The sequence below is a fragment of the Mustelus asterias genome, chromosome 20 (genome assembly GCF_964213995.1).
Source record: "Mustelus asterias chromosome 20, sMusAst1.hap1.1, whole genome shotgun sequence".
Taxonomy (NCBI): Eukaryota; Metazoa; Chordata; class Chondrichthyes; order Carcharhiniformes; family Triakidae; genus Mustelus; species Mustelus asterias.
In genome coordinates this window covers 58,466,178-58,485,986 of record NC_135820.1, presented here as the reverse complement: position 1 = coordinate 58,485,986, position 19,809 = coordinate 58,466,178, and the positions used below count along the sequence as shown (strand labels likewise).

Sequence of the window (19,809 nt, the reverse complement as noted above, 5' to 3'; positions counted from 1 at the left end):
ATTTATATCACGAGGGTGAGGGCACAGGGGGTAGAATGGGACAAAGGGAATGTAAATGAGGATACAGAAGGCTGAAATGGTGCTGTCCCCTTGGTCCCATTCCCCCACCCTCAAAGTATGAATCTCTGCTGATTCTCTTTGTTCTCAGTTCTGATGAACGGTCATCTAGACTCGAAACGTTGGCTCTATTCTCTCCCCACAGATGCTGTCAGACCTGCTAAGATTTTCCAACATTTTGTTTTTGTTTCAGCATCCGCAGTATTTTGCTTTTGTCTTAATACTCTGGGAACACGGGTCAGAATTAGACATAGTTCACATAATTCTAATTGATGTGCTTTTTTTCCCATGAATCTGGAATTAAATAGTAACAATTGTAATAAAAACCCATTTGGTTCACGAATATTCTTTAGAAAATGAAATCTGCAATCTCCGACCTACATGTGACTCCAGATCCATAGCAAAGTGGTTAACTTATAAATGCCTTCTGAAATGGCCCAGCAAGACACGGAGTTGCATTGAGTTGCTACAAAGTCTTACAAGGAAAGAAAACAGACCATCCAGCATCAAACTAGGCACCAGAAATCACAGCAAACCCTGCGAAGTCCTCCTTATTAACATCTGGAGGCTTGAGTCAAAGACAGTCATACCCTCAAAATTATACCTTACAGACAATATGCCATTATCAACATCACCATCCCTGGGTATGTCCTGTCCCACTGACACCAGAGGTTGCTGGACCACAGTATACAGTTGCGATGGAGTTGATCTGGGAGACCCAACATTGACTCGAGATCATACAAAGTCTGATGGATCAGGTCAAACATGGGCAAAGAAACCCATGATCACCATCTACAGTCCCTCTTCCCTCAGCTTAAGAATCAGTATCCTCCACGATGATCACCAATTGGAAGAAGAACTGAGCAAGGGGACAGAATGTACTGTGGGTGGGGGACTTCAATGCCCATCACCAAGAGTGGCTTGGTAATACCACTACTGACGGAGCCCTAAAAGACTTGGCTGCCAAGCTGTGTCAGCTGGTGTGGGAACCAAGTGGGAAAATTCCACTTGATCTCATCCTCATCAATCTACCTCTCAGAGGTATCTGTCTGTGACAGTATTGATAGGAGTGGCCACTGCACAGTCCTTGTGGAGACAGAGTCCCATCACATTGAGGATACTCTTCATGTCGTGTGGCATACCACCACATTAAATGGGATAAATTTCAAACAAATGTGGAACCTGAAAACTGGGCATCCATGAGGTGCTGTGGTCATCAGAGTTGTATGAAACCACAACCAGTAATTTCATGACCCTGCATATTTCCCCCACTCTACAATTACCATCAGGCCAGGAGACCAATTCTGGTTCACTGACGAGTGCAGGAGGGCATGCCGGGAGCAGCACAAGATGTCAACCTGGTGAAGTTGCAACACAGAACTACTTCCATCCCAAACAGCAGAAGTAACATGCAATGGACAGAGTTAAGCAATTTCACAACCAATACATCAGATTGAGGCTCTGCAGTCCTGCCACTGTCGATGATTAAACAACTAACAGGATGATGATTGGAGTGCCTTGCACATCATATAGTCATAGAAAAGGCCCTTCGGCTCATCATGTCTGCGCCGGTCAAAAACAACCACCCATTTTCCAGTGAGTCAGTGTGTGCGCAAGTGGGAGTGTCCCAGTCTGCTTTGCTCCAAAGAAATTAACCCCAGTCTAACCAATCTCTCTACATAACTGAAACTTGAGCCCAGGTAACATCCTGGTATATCTCCTCTGCACCCTTTCCAGTGCTATCACAACCCTCCTATAAGGTGGATTCCAGAACCGCACCTAATATTCTCACTGTGGCATAACCAACATTTCATCCAGTTCCAGCATAACCTCCCTGTTCTTAAACTTTATGCCTCAGCTAACAAAGGCAAGTATACCACTTTGCCTTCTGAACCACTTTATCCACCAAATTGATACCTGAAGGAACTGGGGTACATGCACAGCAGAATCTCTCTGATGCTCAGTGCTTCCAAGTCTCCTGTTGTTCATCATGTATTCCCTTGTCTTGCCCAAGTGCATCACCTCACACTTATCCAGATTGAATTCCATTTGCTTCTGATCCGTCTATCTGACCAGCTCGTCCATATCTTTTTGGAATATTAAAACATCTTCCTCACTATTTACCACCCTACCAATTTTTGTATCATCCACGAACTTACTGATCAATTCTCCTAAACAGTCAAGTCCAAATCATTTATACAAACCACAAACAGCAAGGGCCCTAACACTGATCTCTGCAGGAGCCCACTGGACACAGGCTTCCTGTCAGAAAAAAATCCCTCGATCATCACCCTCTAATTCCTGCTACTCAGCCAATTTGCCAAATTTCCTTGGATCCAATGGGCTCTTAGCTTCGTTATCAGTCTCCCATGTGGGACCTTGTCAAAAGCCTTGCTGAAGTCTAAGCCTACGTCACTTGCATTGCCCTCATCTACACATCTGATCACCTCTTCAAAAAATTCAATCAAGTTGGTCAGGCATGACCTCCCTTTAACAAAACCACACTGACTGTTCTTGATTAATCCCAGCCTTTCCAATTGCAGAGTAATCGTCTCAAAATTGCTTCCAATAGTAGCTGCATAACTGAGGTGAGACTGACTGGACTGGTTTATCCCCACCTACCTTCTTGAATAATTGTCCTACATTGTCTGTCCTCTGGCACTTCTCCTGTGATGTGGAGATGCCGGCGTTGGACTGGGGTAAACACAGTAAGAGTTTTAACAACACCAGGTTAAAGTCCAACAGGTTTATTTGGTAGCAAATTTGCTACCAAATATACCTGTTGGACTTTAACCTGGTGTTGTTAAAACTCTTACTGTGACTTCTCCTGTGGCCAGAGAGGAATTGAAAATAATTGCCAGGGCCCCTGCTATTTCCTCCCTTGCCAGAGTTTCAATTCTCCAACCAAAGGACTAAGGTCCAACATCATGTGAGCATCCTTATTTTCTGCTAAACTTGAGATGGGTGTCTGTTTATAAGGAGGCTGGTTTGGTTGGAACAGTGCATTTATTTATTAAGGTTTATACAATATCATTGTTGGGTTTTTTTTCTTGCTTGTAATTGGTAAAAGTTATTGCTAATTTTCTATGTGTCAACTGTATTCTTAATTAAACTTGGTTTGATAAAAGCTCCCATGTGGGTCATTTGAATCATGCCTGCAATGAAACATCTTATGCCTTCAAAGTGCAAAGATTATGGTCCAGGCTGACCTCATAAAACACCTTGGCATTTCTGACCTTGATTATAACAATCATTGGAATCCAATTAGGGTACAGATGACTTTCAGTCTCAAATGCCTGTGCTGATGCAATGTCTTTAGCTGTAGTTGTTTACTCAGTTAAATGTCCTGTTGTCTATATAATTACATTTCACATTATTTTGTTTTTTTAATATTGTTCCAATTCAAATACCGACCCAACTGCCTTTTTAATTGTTAGAAAGTACTTGCTTCAATAGTTACACTTGACAAAGCACTCCATGTTCCAATAACACTCTGCTTGGAAACAAGTTATTCCAATTCCACCCAGTCACCCCCAAGTCTTTTTTGGACCATTTGCTTCAGATTACCAAAAATACTTGTATTCAATTATAAACTCCAGTTCGTTAGTCAAAACACTCTTGATATTTGTTCTTGTAGCAGTGGTTCCTCACCACCACTATTTCCATGCTCCATTTCTGCTCGCTTCATTCTGAAAATTGACAACACCTTTTCAATGGAAACTTGCCATGCAAAAAGGCTTCAAAGAGCCTACAAAAATAAGGATTACGTAGGGAGAGGATGCGGATTAAAACTAAGCTTCCCGCATTTTACCTGAAGCAGACTCCACATGTTCTCCATTTACTTTCAGTGGTGTCAATACAACTCTCGGAATCGATTTGCTCATCATAACTGGAACTCCAATCTTCTTTTTTGGCTGCTGTTTCACAGGCTGTTAAGAAAGACAGAGTTTAGGTACAAACTCGTTAAGTCCAAGAACTAGTTTGATTTACAATTATACCTTTCACAATTACAATGTGCCAATGCTACAAAGGCAACCAAGTCATTTTTAAACATGCTTACAGTTGTAAAGTCGGAAAACACTGACACCAGTCTACGCAAGCCAAAATCCCACAAACAGCAATGTAATAAATGAACAGATAAAGCATTTTGATGCTGCTAAAGGGATGAATGTTAGCCAGGACATTGGAAGCTTTTTTTTGGAATAGCACCACAGGTTTTGTTACATTAAAAAGAGCAAATGAGGCCTTGGTTTAACCTTTTATTCAGCATTTCTTCATTATCGCATGAATAAGTCAGCCTATGTTGTATGCGCAAGCGCTCTGGTATAGGTTTTGAACCCACTATCTTTTGGCCTCAGAGGCAACAATGCAACCACTGAGTGAAGTAAGCCACAGCTCTACAGTAATGTCATATCTTCAAGTTGCATTCATGCTGTAGTTTGCACATGGATGGTAGCACAAGTTTGAGTCAAGACCAAAGTGGAAGATTTGCTTCCACAGTTAGTCTCGATCCATTTCACTATATTAGGCCAGGCAGGAGATAATTCCAGATCTATTGTTTACATTAAATGTAATGTTGATCCTATGGTGACATAATTGGCTTTAACAGTAGTAGTATGCAAGTTCAACACTTGATTCAAGTATGCGTGCATCCAGATTTTACTGCATTTCCCAGAACAAAGTTTTGGTTAAAAGGAGGAAAACAAGCCCAATAAGAACAAGATTAAACAAATACACTTTCATGTTGCATCAATCCAACAAAAAGCATTAATAATTTCCCACTGCACACAAAGGATGTCCAAACAGTCAAGGGTCATGTGTAGCCCAATACCTGGCTATTTGAGTACAAAGCCCACAAAACTTCCACCTGTGCAAAATTACATTTCACGTCTGCTGGTTTTGTCGGATTTAAACTTGTGAGCCGAGAGACTTGCATAAGGCTTTATTTCAGAATAAGTGCTTGTGCTATAATAGTGATTAAATATTACTGAAGGCGGCATGGTGGCACAATGGTTAGCAATGCTGCCTCACAGCACCAGGGACCAGGGTTCAATTCCTGACTTGGGTCACTGTGTGGAGTCTGTATGTTCTTCCCGTGTCTGCGTGGGTTTTCACCGAGTGCTCCGGTTTCCTCCCACAGTATGAAAGACATGCTGGTTAGGTGCGCATTGGCCATGCTAAATTCTCCCTCAATGTACCTCAACAGGTGCCGAAGTGTGGCAACTAGGGGATTTTCAAACGGACTTCATTGCAGTGCTAATGTAAGCCTATTTGTGACACTAATAAATAAACTTCAATGAGTACACATGCAAGGTAACAGAACCATGGATTGAAGCATTTTAGCCCGACTCCCAAAGCTATGTGGTATGCAGCTATGTGGCCCACAAAGATGCCTGCTTGGACATCTCATGAATTAAGCAACCATCATTTTTTTGAATCAACGGTCAACAGTCTCATCCTGGCCTAAACACAGCATCATTGCTGGTCTCAGTTATAGCTGTCCTGGTAACGAAACAATGCAACTGCAAATGCTCAATTTATACCATCAATTTGTGATGCGAACAAAATATGACTGCCCAGGATTCTTACGAGATGATCCCCTTCATCTAGGAGATAAAGGTAAACTGAAATGTGAATAGATTTTTATTTTCTGCAGCAATGGATTGGAAGTATGCTGCTTTAGCAGTGCAGTTTTAACAGTTGAAAATTATTTTGGGTATTCGACAAGCAAAGAGATTAATTTCAAAATGAGATTTTGGAACGCCCGTGTGCTTTTCATACAAGTGAAAGGGACAGTTAAGTTTATTCTGGAACAAAAACAAGATGACGCTGAAAATACAGAACAAGTCTGGTATCATCTGTGGAGAGAGAAATGTTCAGGTTTCAGATCCATGATCTTTCATCTGAACGAGGAATAGAAATATAATAGTTTTTTAACAAGTGAGGGGTCAGAGGGTGGAAAAAAGATCAAAAGCCAAGGGCTGTGATAGGCTGGAGAGTAAAGGAAATTAAAATGACAAAGGGAAGTAATCATGGAACAAGCAAAGAAACAGAAAGAAGCATCACGAGGGAGTGTGAATCATAATCACTGTCACCCAAAAGCAAAAAAGGGAAAGACAAAACAAAGTAAAAGAAAACAACAGGAGGGTACAAGCTGCGATCTCAAATTGTTGAGATCAACATCGAGTCTAGAAGAGTTAAGTGTCCATTCAAAAGGTGAGGTGCTGTACCCTAAGCTTGCATTGAACTTCATATGGAACACTGCAGGAGGCAAAGGCAGGATTGGGGTGAAGGATGAAAATGGCAGGCAACTGGAAGTCAGGAATGCTATTGACAATTGAATGGGAATGCAAAGCAGTCACCAGTCTGCCTCACATCTTCCCAATGTAGAGACCATATTGTGAATAGCAATATTGTACACTAAACTGAAAGTAGGCGAAGTGCTGCTTCATTTGGGAGTGTTTGGGGCTCTGAACAATGGGAAGGAAGGCGATAAAGCTGCAGTTGTGGCATCGCCTACACTTGCAAGGAAAGGTGCTGTGGGAAGGAAAGGGTAAGTGGTACGAAAAGGAGTGGATCCGAGTATCATGTTTGGAATAGTCCCTTTGGAATGCTGAAAGGGGAGGGCAGAAGAATGTGTGTTTGGTGGTGACATCACGCTGGAGGTGATAGAAATGGCAGGGGGTAATCCTTTGAATGCAGGGCTGCTGGGGCAGAAGGTGAGGACAAGGGGAACATTAATGTGGTTCTGGGAAAGGAAAAAGGGAGAGCAGAAGTGAATTAAATTGAGCAAGTCCAGAACAAAGCATGTTCCACTGTTGGTACTTTCAAGATCACTAGTTTAAGTGGAGATATCATTTTGTAGTTTCAATTAAAATGTTTATATGCATTTTCTGCTGAAATTGATGGAAGCCATTTTAATAAAATCTAAACCAGCAAAATTGGAAACCAACCAGATGAGTTAAATAGACAGCCTTAATTGTGAGACAATTAAAGAATTAATAATTCATTAATATATTAGAAAGTCTGGAAAAGTAATTTGGAACAAATGGTTATAAGTTTTTTAATTATAAACATATTAACACTTGATTAACGGATTCTGAGAATGTTTTGGGGAAAAAGATTGTGTGCTTCTTGGTACACAGAATAAAGAGATATGACGAATGTTAACCTTGACTAGGAGGAGGACGGAATAGGGCCTTGTCTAAAGGACCTCACCTCCAAATGACAGACAGCCATGTCAATGTTCAAACCTACCTCCAGAAGAGAGATAGTTTGAGAAGAAGCATTGTCTAAAAGCTGATGGTGTGCGTAATTAGCTTAAAACCAATGGGTAATTCTTATTTAATCTTGACAAGTTATAGACAAATTGGCTGTTTTCCAAATATTGGCTAGTGGGCTTTCAAGTTGGATGGTATTAAAAAAGGGTCTAGAGAAGCCATTTTGGTTAAGGATGGGCAGAGACAGAGAAAGAACGGCAAAGAGAAATGTAAAGAGAAAGATGAGGGTAGCGAGGGAGACAGAGGGAGGCAGGAGAGAGGAGGTAGGAAGAGAGTGATGTGCACAGCAAGCATGGAGAGCCGTCTTCGACGTTTTTGGAGTTGTCACTTCCCCTTATTTTGAGGTTATGCCCCCTAGTTCTAGTTTCACCCGCCAGTGGAAACAACTTCCCTGCTTCTATCTTATCTATTCCCTTCATAATCTTGTGTTTCAATAAGATCTCCCCTCGTTCTTCTGAATTCCAATGAGTATAGCCCCAGTCTACTCAGTCTCTCCTCATAAGCCAACCCTCTCAACTCTGGAATCAACCTAGTGAATCTCCTCTGCACCCCCTCCAGTGCCAGTATATCCTTTCTCAAGTAAGGAGACCAAAACTGTACACAGTACTCCAGGTGTGGCCTCACCAACACCTTATACAGCTGCAATATAACCTCCCTGTTTTTAAATTCCATCCCTCTAACAATGATGGACAAAATTCCATTTGCCTTCTTAATTACCTGCTGCACCTGCAAATCAATTCCTTGAGATTCCTGCAAAAGGACACCCAGGTGCCTCTGCACAGCAGCAGGCTGCAATTTTCTACCATTTAAATAATAGTCCATTTTGCTGTTCCTACCAGAATGGATGACCTCACATTTACCAACATTGTACTCCATCTGCCAGACCCTTGCCCACTCACTTAGACTATCTATATCCCTTTGCAGACTTTCAGCGTCCTCTGCACACTTTGCTCTTCCACCCATCTTGGTGTCATCTGCAAATTTTGACACACTACATTTGATCCCCAACTCCAAATCATGTGTGTAAATCGTAAACAATTGCGGTCCCAACACTGATCTCCGAGACACACCACTAGTCACTGATCGCCAATCAGAAAAACACCCATTTACCCCCACTCTTTGCTTTCTGTTAGTTAACCAATCCTCCATCCATGCTAATACATTACCTGTAACACTGTGCACCTTTATCTTATGTAGCAGTCTTTGGTGCGGCACCTTGTCAAATGCCTTCTGGAAATCCAGATACACCACATCCACAGGTTCCCCACTGTCCATTGCACATGTAATGTTCTCAAAGAATTCCACCAAATTAGTCAAACATGACCTGCCCTTCATGAACCCATGTTGAGTCTTACCAATGGGACAATTTATATTCAGATGTCTCGCTATTTCTTCCTTGATGATAGATTCAAGCATTTTCCCTACTACAGAAGTTAAGCTAACCGGCCTACAGTTATCTGCCTTTTGTCTACCTCCTTTTTTAAACAGTGGCGTCACATTTTCTGTTTTCCAATCTGCTGGAACCACCCCAGAGTCTAGCGAATTTTGGTAAATTACCACTAGTGCATTTGCTATTTCTCCCGCCATCTCTTTTAGTACCATGTGGCTGGCAAGAGGCTGAACAAAGGAAGAAAAAGCCAAAATTAGAAGAAATTAGTTCAGTTCGCCAGGAACTAGCTGTAACAATACATTGACCAGTTTAGACCTGTGTATGGATTTTAGGAAGGAGATAGAAGTCAGCTGTTTAGTTTTAGGGACTATGATGTTGGAGGTCATGGAGTGAAGTTCTCCAAAGGGGGATACGAGTTTCCAGAATTGAAAGTCAAACTGTATTCAAACTCACCTGCATCTTTCATTTTTAATGAAAAAATGTGTCATCGATCATTCCATGCTAAAATCCACTTAATTTGAACAACCAAAATACAAACTGCTTTGCAACCCTGGTCAAGTACAAGAAGAAAATTGAAGATTCTCCCAAAGATTTAAGATAATGGAAGTGAGGGTGTGAGAAAATAAGAATGGATTTTCAATGTTTTCTCAATTATACAATAACTAAAATTCCAAATGTACCTTATTATGGCCAACATAGCTCCCTCATCCAAAAACATAACTGGACATTTTCTTCTCATTTATCTGTAGGATTTGGCTTTACATAAAATGGCAAGTTGTAAAAATAATTTTCAGGATGTGGCGTGTCACGAGCAATGGCAGAATTTACTGTATATCCCTGAAAAAGATGGTGCTACAACAGAATTTACAGTACTGAATCAGGCACTTTACCCACTGTCCTATGCCGGTGCATATTCTCCACATTATTAACTGCACTTCAAGGATATTCACTGTTCAGTATTAAGCGAGCTGGTAACAAACGAGGAAGAACTCACTCAGCTTCAATGAAAAAGCTGTTGGTCGTTCAGCCATTAACTACTGGATTAAATCTAGTAGCTAACTGGATGAACACCTGCAGGCCAAAGGGAAGTTTCAAACTTTACATTATGACAGATGCTTACCAATATTGATACAAACACAGTAAAGAATTTTATAAATCCAAGTTTTGTTCCTTTTACAATTCTAACAGCCTACACAGTTTTGCAGGGTTTGAGTGTGCATACAAGTGGCTCTTGCAGAGAGCTGACAAACATGAATGGCCACATAGCTTCCTTCTATGTTGTAACCGTTCTATGCTTTATTTAATTTGCAATAAGGAGCCCAAACAAGCACAATTCTGTGCTAATTATGACAATATATCAAATTAAGAGTGAACCAAATAAAACAAAAAAATTGCCATAGAACATTCAGAAAAAATATTTAAAACAGTGCATCATTTTGCTCTACTGCTAATGCTTTGTGAAATATCTTCAGGATATCTAAATGCAGTGTTATATTAGGAAAATCTTGGTTGTTCAACAGCTAATGTGTGCACAATCTACAGGCGCATATTTCTGTTCAAAGCACCCAACACACATCTTGATTTTAATGTGCAAATTGCCTCACTAGAGGACATTTCATACAAATTAGATTTGCAAAGGAATAAATTAGAGAAGCAAAGTTAGCATACAATTAATTGATATTTCTTATCCATTCTGCAACCAGTTTCCATACCAGCAATGGCATAATGTTTGTGACTTGGAAAAGCCGGCATCTCAAAGATTTGAACTAATACCAATGAACGCATCAGTTACCCTATTCTGATCAGTTTCATCATACAACGCAATGCTAGATCTCTAAATATGAAATTCCTTAACTAACTACACTGTGAAAGCATCTTCAACCACACAAGCTTCAGCAGTTCAAGGCAGTACATCACGTTCTCAAGGCAAACTACGGATGAGCAATAAGTGGCCTTTTCAGCAATGCTCACAAGCAGAGAATGAATTTAGCTTTTTTTTAAAAACTGTTCTATTGTAACATGAAAACATTGTAAATGGATATAGCACAACTGCTCCAGAGAATACTTCAGTGTAACAGCCATCCAATGTTGATGGGTGAAATCTGACTTCTCATGATTCTTTCATACATATTTAATTTTATTTTTATTTTGTAAGTGTATAATATCTTTAGTCAGATGGTAATCCAGTTGAGTAGCCTGCATGTTAAATAGCAAAGAATTAAATCACTCCTGCAGACAAAACATTCAAGAAAGCACCTGTAACTTGTGGGGCTCTGCATCTGGAAAAACAAATCCATTTAATTATTAGATACAAAAGCACAGTCCAACTCTTCAGTAGCCCTTTCAGATCCAGTGCAGCTATGCAACTTGCTAATACTGCTAAGTGCTGCTAAGCAACACGGCTCTGGGGAGGAAACCAGAAAGCCTTACAAGCAATCAAGGCTCAGTGCCAGCTTACATTTCAATTTTTAAGCAGTCATTCGCCAATAGATTTTCCACTGATGTACATCAGTTACTATTGCCTTAAAGTATTTAGACAAAACTCCATGTCCTTAACAGTTTCTAAAATTGATAGATTGTGAATTGTTCCTGCTGCAGTACAAATTTATCAAAAGGACCTCACTTACCTGCTGGGTTGCTTTGTGACTGTTCTGCTTGCCAGGAGACACCTGTTTGCCTTGAATATCAGTGGAACATGACGCATTTGAGGAACTCTCATCAGACACCGGTGACGCTAATTATGGAGTGAAGGAAAGTGTTTAGATTGCTCCCCCCTTCTCTTGTTCGTCACACACACTGCTTCATCAATACTGGCAATTAGCATTCACAGATGCAACTAAATCGCAAAGACGATTCGTTCAATATGGTTTTAAAACCTATTTCAGTTTTCCTTTTTTATAAAAACATTAAAAATATATCAATTGCAAATTATAAAAATGCTTAAAATTCACCAAGTTGCATTCTGCAAACCCAGGACACCTCCAAAAACATAACACGTTTCATGCCTTGAATATCTGCATTCCCCTTTCAGACTTTAGTGCAATCATTCTCCAGCACAAGTTTAGAAAATGGGCAAATCTACAGTTCAAATGATAAAGCCAGTTCACTGCCCTGCTGCCCAGTAGCCTTGTACCTCCCTCTGCTTTAGATATTTAGCCAATTCTCTTAAAAGGCACAATGGCTCCCACCTCAACTCCCTCTGGCAAAGTTTTCATGTTCTAACAACCTCATTATAAAATCATTTCTTCTGATCACTTCCCTCAATCCCTTTGTGGCAATTTTTCAACTGATGGTTCCTCCTGGATTTCATAAGCAGATAATCCTATCTAAATTTATTCAATAATTGGCACATGCTGATTACTGCTTTGGGTTTTTATGGTTTTAAGCAAACTATCACATACCATCATTTTCCTCGCCCGTAGTACTGGTTTCATTAGAGTCACAGCTCTCCAAGTCAGGTCCATCATCATAACCTTCACCATCGCCAATGGGCATGTTTTTGGGCCATAATAGTGCATCTTTCTAAATTAATAAAAATTTTAAAAACAAATTATTCTCTGAAGAATAAACATAATTAACCTATAAATGATTGACGATGGAAATGAGTATAATGCTGCATGAAAAAGTTTATTAAAGAATTGTTACCTTCAGTATTTTGTGTTAACCAAAAAAGCAGTTTAACTATTTTGAATAGCAGAGGAGGATATTTGAAATAAAACTATCAGTTATCCTTGTAATAATGGAAGAAATATGTGCATTTAAAATATGTGCAAATAAAAGCTGAAAGTTGATTTTCACAGTAACTTGAAAACATTATTCCATCCATATCCCCTTCCATTTTTGAGTTATTAGATTCAGACAAAAGCAATTATCTCCATACAAACTTTGCACCTTGCTTCAGAAATGCTGCCAAACGGAGGATTGGGAATTTTCTTTTTATAGAGCTAATGAAAACTTAAGATACCCCAGAACGGTCATTTACTTTAATTAACTGACATTAAACGGGTGGATACGGAGAGGAGTTTCCCCTTATGAGCAAGACTTAGAACCAAGGGGCACAATTTAAAAGTCAGGGATCTGGCATTTAAGATGAGGAAAAAAGATTTTCTCCAAGGATAGCCTGTGGAATTGTCTTCCCAGATAATAGTGGAGGCAGGGTCACTGAATATTTCTAAGGCTGAATTAAACAGATTCCTGATTTGATAAGCAAGTCAAAAAATATGTGGGGTAGGCAGGAAGTAAAGCCGAGGCCACAATTAGATCCGCCATTTTCTTATCAAATGGCTTCCTGGCTCAAGGGGCTAAATGACCTACTTCTGTTCCTAACTTGTATGTTTGTACAGAGGTACAGGCAGGGGGCAGGCTGACTGTCTACATCCTCTTTCACTGAAGGTGTTTGGGGGGAAGGAAGAGGAGGGGGAGGAGGAGAGAAAGAGAAGAAGAGGAACTATATTAGCAACAAAAGGAAGTGCTAGTACTTGCACCTTTTAAAAGTTGCACGGGATGCTCCAGGCAGTGTATCTTTCTGAAAGCACGTTAAAGTGTATCACTTGTCAGACACATTATTATAACCAAGTTGATAAGTTTGCTCCCCTCAAACCAAGTTTGGAATCCACTCTGATTTGAAGCTATGAATTATATACAAATCAGCACAAATCTATGCATAAAAATATTTTAATTACAAAAATAATCACCATTATAATTACAAGGAATATTGAATCTTATTCATGCAAGCAATATCAAGTACTCTTTCTTGGGTGAGCAACATTCTCAGGTACAAACACAAAAGCAAAATACTGTGGATGCTGGAAATCTGAAATAAAAACAGAAATTGCCAAAAACACTCAGCAGGTCATCTGTGGGGAGAGAGAGAGAGTTTTTTTAGGGTTGATGACCTTTCACCACATAGTTTCAGCTGCTGGATACAAGAATGCATTTCCAAGCATGAAACCTAAATACAACTCTTCAAAGCAGGTACAAGACACATTTCCAATTCACCACAAAAGCAATGCAGACATAACTGGAAAGCTGTGAAGCAATTACAGTTCCATTAGATGATCAATCTATCTAGGAAACAAGATTCAATCAAACTACAAAGAAGATAATAAAAGGGTAACAGACAGTAAGAATTCTACCACTTAAATGCTCAACTTTCCAACACAAAACAATTAAAATTATTTTTAAAGAGTGGTTACTTTACACAAGTGAATTACTGTGTTTGGTTGTTGTCAGCAATTTCCTTTTAAATTCATTATATATCGGAGTTGTTTGTGATATTACCTTGTTATTCTGAAACTCAAGGAGGTAATATTCAACTTGTTAGACTGCAGTTGATGTACGATTTGGAAAAATGAGCAACCAATAAGTTGAAGGATATAAAAGCAAAGGGAAGATTCAGAAGGATTCCTTTAAGACCTCCTTAAATTTAATCTCTTTGCCCAATCTTGGGACCACCTTTCCCAAATAGCTCTTATGGCTGTGGATTCATTCATTTCTGATTACACCAAATTTAGGGCATTTTTCTATATTAAATGTGCTATATAAATGCAAGTTGTTCTCGTTAGGTGTTCTCATTATCGTTACCAGGGAGGGTTTAAAATTTATGGAGACACGAGATAATATTACAGCTTTTTCACTAAAGCAGAAAAAGGGTGACGCGATAGTTGCCGTCAAGTTGATGAAATGTTGTATTGGGAGTGGGCTGAGGTGAGAATAGGAAAAAGTCCTGATACAAGTATCACTGAATGAGAGTCCATTGAGTCTTTTAAAATGGGGTTACTTTCTAGAAAATAAATGACAAAATAGAAAGATATGAGGTACGAGGGAGTGGGATAAACTGGGTGCCCTACCAAGAAAAACATTGGCTCAGATCAGATAGGCCAAATGGCCTGTTTGTGTTAACATTAAGATTTCAAAAACCAGGTAACTCAAAAATCAAGAGGCTGAATAAGGTAATGAGTGATTATGTCACAAAGCAGGAACACCCCTAGATGGATGATAAAAAGGAACAAAACGTGGAACAAAAGGTAAGCAGAAGCAGATGTGGTCTATATGGACTTCAGCAAGGCGTTCGATAAGGTCCCCCATGCAAGACTTCTTGAGAAAGTGAGAGGGCATGGGATCCAAGGGGCTGTTGCCTTGTGGATCCAGAACTGGCTTGCCTGCAGAAGGCAGAGAGTGGCTGTGGAGGGGTCTTTCTCTGCATGGAGGTCAGTGACCAGTGGAGTGCCCCAGGGATCTGTTCTGGGACCCTTGCTGTTTGTCATTTTCATAAATGACCTGGATGAGGAAGTGGAGGGACGGGTTGGTAAGTTTGCTGACGACACCAAGGTAGGTGGTGTTGTGGATAGTTTGGAGGGATGTCAGAAGTTGCAGCGAGACATAGATAGAATGCAAGACTGGGCGGAGAAGTGGCAGATGGACTTCAACCCGGATAAGTGTGTAGTGATCCATTTTGGCAGATCCAATGGGATGAAGCAGCAGTATAATATGAAGGGTACCATTCTTAGCAGTGTAGAGGATCAGAAGGACCTTGGGGTCCGGGTCCATAGGACTCTTAAATCGGCCTCGCAGGTGGAGGATGCGGTCAAGAAGGCGTACGGCGTACTGGCCTTCATTAATCGAGGGATTGAGTTTAGGAGTCGGGAGATAATGCTGCAGCTTTATAGGACCCTGGTTAGACCCCACTTGGAGTACTGCGCGCAGTTCTGGTCACCTCATTACAGGAAAGATGTTGAAGCCATTGAAAGGGTGCAGAGGAGATTTACAAGGATGTTGCCTGGATTGGGGGGCATGCCTTATGAGGATAGGTTGAGGGAGCTTGGTCTCTTCTCCCTGGAGAGACGAAGGATGAGAGGTGACCTGATAGAGGTTTACAAGATGTTGAGAGGTCTGGATAGGGTAGACTCTCAGAGGCTATTTCCAAGGGCTGAAATGGTTGCTACGAGAGGACACAGGTTTAAGGTGCTGGGGGGTAGGTACAGAGGAGATGTCAGGGGTAGGTTTTTCACTCAGAGGGTGGTGGGTGAGTGGAATCGGCTGACGTCGGTGGTGGTGGAGGCAAACTCGTTGGGGTCTTTTAAGAGACTTCTGGATGAGTACATGGGATTTAATGGGATTGAGGGCTATAGATAGGCCTAGAGGTAGGGATATGATCGGCGCAACTTGTGGGCCGAAGGGCCTGTTTGTGCTGTGGCTTTCTATGTTCTATGTTCTAAGTCCCAGTTTGCAGTCCCAAAATACAAGTTTCCAGGATTCAGAAGCGAAAATTCCAATACTAAATAGCATTCAAACACAGGCCATGTTCACTTGGAGTCAAGCAATTACGACCCTTAAGAGTGCAAATAATGTCAGGGAAAATATCACTGTGCCTCAAGTAAAGAAAACAAATGGACAAATGGAGTACAGCGGGAAAAAAATCTGAACATTAAGGGGGAAAAACAGGTTGCAAAACATTGAAGTTAACAATAATTGGACAGCATTCACACCTTCTAAATTCTTGCACCAGATCTATTGATAATAGAAAGTTACGCTGGCTGCAGTGCACCTGAAAACATCATGATGGTTAACTACACTGGAAAAACTAACAATGTGATGCTTTTGAAAATTCAATTAAGATTGACAAGATCAAACGACAGTTCAAGGTTAAGAACCCCATCTTACTATATTCATCCGACATTCATCCGCCAGTTATTGCAGCACCAAAACAATTCAGGTATTTGCATTTACACTACTCTATTTGCAATGCCATTGTACATGGTTCTTTGTTTTAAGATTTTGCCAATAATCAAGGAAAATATTATAAATTTAGATTGTATATTACTTTAGCACCTCTTTTCCAGATAGCAATGCCAAATTTCTGTAGTGTTTTCTCATAACTTGATGATCGTATCCTGACTTTCCAAAGGGAAGCCCTGCATCTTAGAGGTTATCATTTGACAAAACATGAGCAGGGGGTGGGGGTGGAGGTGCGCAATAGGGGCTTGCACCACGCCAGTATTGAACAGGAACAAAACCAGATACCATCACTGAAAAGTGGAAAATCTGAGAAGGTGTTTTGCTAAACCATATATGTAGAAGAGTAGAAACTGTACTAATTCCTCACACAAGTGGAGAACTGAAATGTTAGTTCATGATCTCAAACTTTTGTAATTATTGGAACCTTTGACATTGAAAAATGGATCAGGGGATCTGTGTAATTTATACACCTTGTACATAGAACGTAATGCAATTATTTCCACTATGCCCACTGATTAATGATTAAGGTGGTACTCACTTTTTCACAGACTTGGTGTCAACAGATGAACATCGGCCTTAATATAGACAGGCTGACAAGAATATTGCAAATCAGCAGTGGGATTGGGGGCAAAGACGGAGAGAAACTGCCAGATTGTTGTAAAACCCATTTGATTCATTTACCTTCAGGGAAGGAAATGGGCCATCCTTACCTGACTTGAACCTACATCACACCCAGACTCGCAGCAATGTGATTGGCTCTTCGTTGCCCTCTGAAGTGGCCGAGTAAGCCACTATAAATTGCGACAGAAAAGTCAATTAACCATCCCAAACAGCTCTCTGGATTTACCGACATCATGTGGACTGCAGAGGTACTTCAAGGGAAATTAGGTAATTAGGGATGGGTAATAAATGCTGGCCTCGCCAGCAACTCTTAGATCCCATGAACAAATTAGAACTTGCCATGGCAGCACTTTTGAGGTCACAACCTCAACAGATTACTGGCCCAGAACTATAACCAATAGGTTATTTGACTTCTGGGTGTTTCAGCATTAACAAACAAAACAGAGTTGGAAACATTTCCACCAGCAATTCCAATCCCTACCCAATAACGGACATGAAAGGGCACACAGCTTCCATATTTACAGCAAATTTCGCCTCATTGTAAATTTAAGATGTAAAGGATCATAATGTAAAATCATGTTACATTTTCTCTTAAATAATTAGATTTCAAAGATATTAATAAAATACACAAGGAGTAGCTGACAGATACAAGATTTGCATGAGGGTAAGTAATGTCAAGTTATTGCAGCAAAGCTTAAATTTTAACAATGCGTTGCAAGCCTTCACTTGTCTTCACTATTGCAAGCCATTTTTAATTCTTAGAAAATATGTGCCAGTTGTTACATATTGTAAATATCACTGAATTATCACTGTCTTTTAGGTTAAAGAACTGAATTGTCAAGTTAATGAACGTATATACGAATTAGGACGAGTAGACCATTCAGCCCTTCAATTTTGCTCCACCATTCAATAAGATCATGACAATCCGATTAAAGCCTCAACTCCACTTTCCTATCACCCCTGGACACTTTGGTTCCTTGTTAATCAAGAATCTACCTCTGTCTTCAAAATATTCAGTGACCCTGCCTCCACTGCTCTCAAAGAGAGTTTCACAGACTCATGACCCTCCAGAGAAAAAAATTCTCATCTCCATCTTAAATGGAAGACCCCTTATTTTTAAGCTGTGCCGGATTCTAGTCTCTCCCACAAGAGAAAACATCCTTTCAGCATTCTCTCTGTGAAGATCCTTAGGACCTGATATGTTTCAATGTCACTTTTCATCCTCCTAAATTCCAATGGATATGGGCCCAGCCTGTCCAATCATTCCTCAGAAGACTCCCCCCACCATCCCAGGAATCAGCCAACTGAACCTTCTCTGAACTGCTTTCAATACAATTATCTCCTTTCTTAAATAAGAAATCCAACCCATACACTGTACTTGTGGATGCACCAATGCCCTGTAGAACTGCAGCAAAACATCCATACTTTCATATTCTATTCCCCATGCAACAACATTCCATTTGCTTTCATCATCATTTATTTTACTTACATACTAACTTTGTGATTCAAGTACCAGGACACGCAGATCTCCCTGTACTGAGCAATCTTTCTCCATTTAAATAATATACTGCTTTTCTATTCTTTTTGCCAAAGTGGACAAATTCACATTATCCCACATAATACTCCAAATGCCATTTTTCTCCTTTCACTTAACTTATCCATATCTCTTTGCAGACTCCCTATGTCCTCTTCACAAGTTATTTTCCTACCCACCACTGTCATCAGCAAATTTAGCAAACATACATTCGGCTCCTTCATCCAAATCATTGATACAGATTGCAATTAATTGAGACTCCAGCTCTAATCCCTGTGACATGCCACTCGTTACATACTGTCAACGTGATGAGCCATTTATGCCTACTCACAGCTTCTGGTTAGGCCTAAAGTCTTCTTTCTATGCTAATATGTTAATTCCTTACACCAGGAGTTATTTTGCATGCTAACCTTTGATGTAGTACCTTGTCAAATGCCTTTTGGAAATCCAAGAGTACCACATTCACACTTCCCTATAGCTACTGCATTCCAATTAACTCCTGTCTTCCCCTCTCCCCATCCCCACCAAAACTTGAATGGCTTCTTCTACCACAGTGCCTCGATCAGTTCACTCATCCACACTGCAGTCCCCACTTCAGCCCCACAAGCTGCAGGAACCTCTAATATGTTGGACAACTGCAAAAGTTGAAGCTCCTTCACCTCTGTATTCTTGATCCCCTTACCTACCTCACTCACAGTCACAACTCTCGTTCATCACATCACACCTTAAATGCCAGGAATCAGCCTAGTGAACCTTCTCTGAAATGCCACTAATACAAATAAATTCATCCTTAAGAAACCAAATCTGTATACAATAGTCCAGGTGCGATCTCACCAATACCCTGTACTGCTGGAGTAGGACTTCCCAATTTTTATACCCATCCCCCTCAAAATAAATGACAACAATCCATTTGCCTAATTATTTTGTGTACATGTTAATCATTTGAGACTCATGTTCAAGGGCATCCAGATAACACTATTGTAGCATTCCGTGGACACTCTCCATTTAAATAATATTCTGCTTTCTGTTATTCCTGACAAAGTGGACAGCCTCACGTTTCCACATTACACTCCATTTGCCAATTTTATGCCCTCCCACTTAACCCATCTATATCCCTTTGCAGATTATTTGTATCCTCCTCACAATTTACTTTCCTACCCATCTTTGCATCATCAGCAAATTCTGCTACA

General features: G+C 40.3%; 1 protein-coding gene across 3 annotated transcripts in view; it reads right to left on the bottom strand.

Annotated features, from left to right (window-relative positions):
- asxl1 (ASXL transcriptional regulator 1) overlaps positions 1-19,809 on the bottom strand; it is a 101,510-nt gene that overhangs the window by 42,873 nt on the left and 38,828 nt on the right. Inside the window, exons 4-6 of one of the 3 annotated variants that reach the window (XM_078236631.1) lie at positions 12,129-12,249; positions 11,355-11,461; positions 3,869-3,986 (exon numbers count right to left, since the gene is read on the bottom strand). In XM_078236631.1, coding sequence (XP_078092757.1) covers positions 3,869-3,986; positions 11,355-11,461; positions 12,129-12,249 — 346 coding nt within the window. Of the gene's footprint in view, positions 1-3,868; positions 3,987-9,617; positions 9,698-11,354; positions 11,462-12,128; positions 12,250-19,809 lie in introns of those variants that run through there. The other 2 variants (XM_078236634.1, XM_078236633.1) reach the window with 2 other exon arrangements.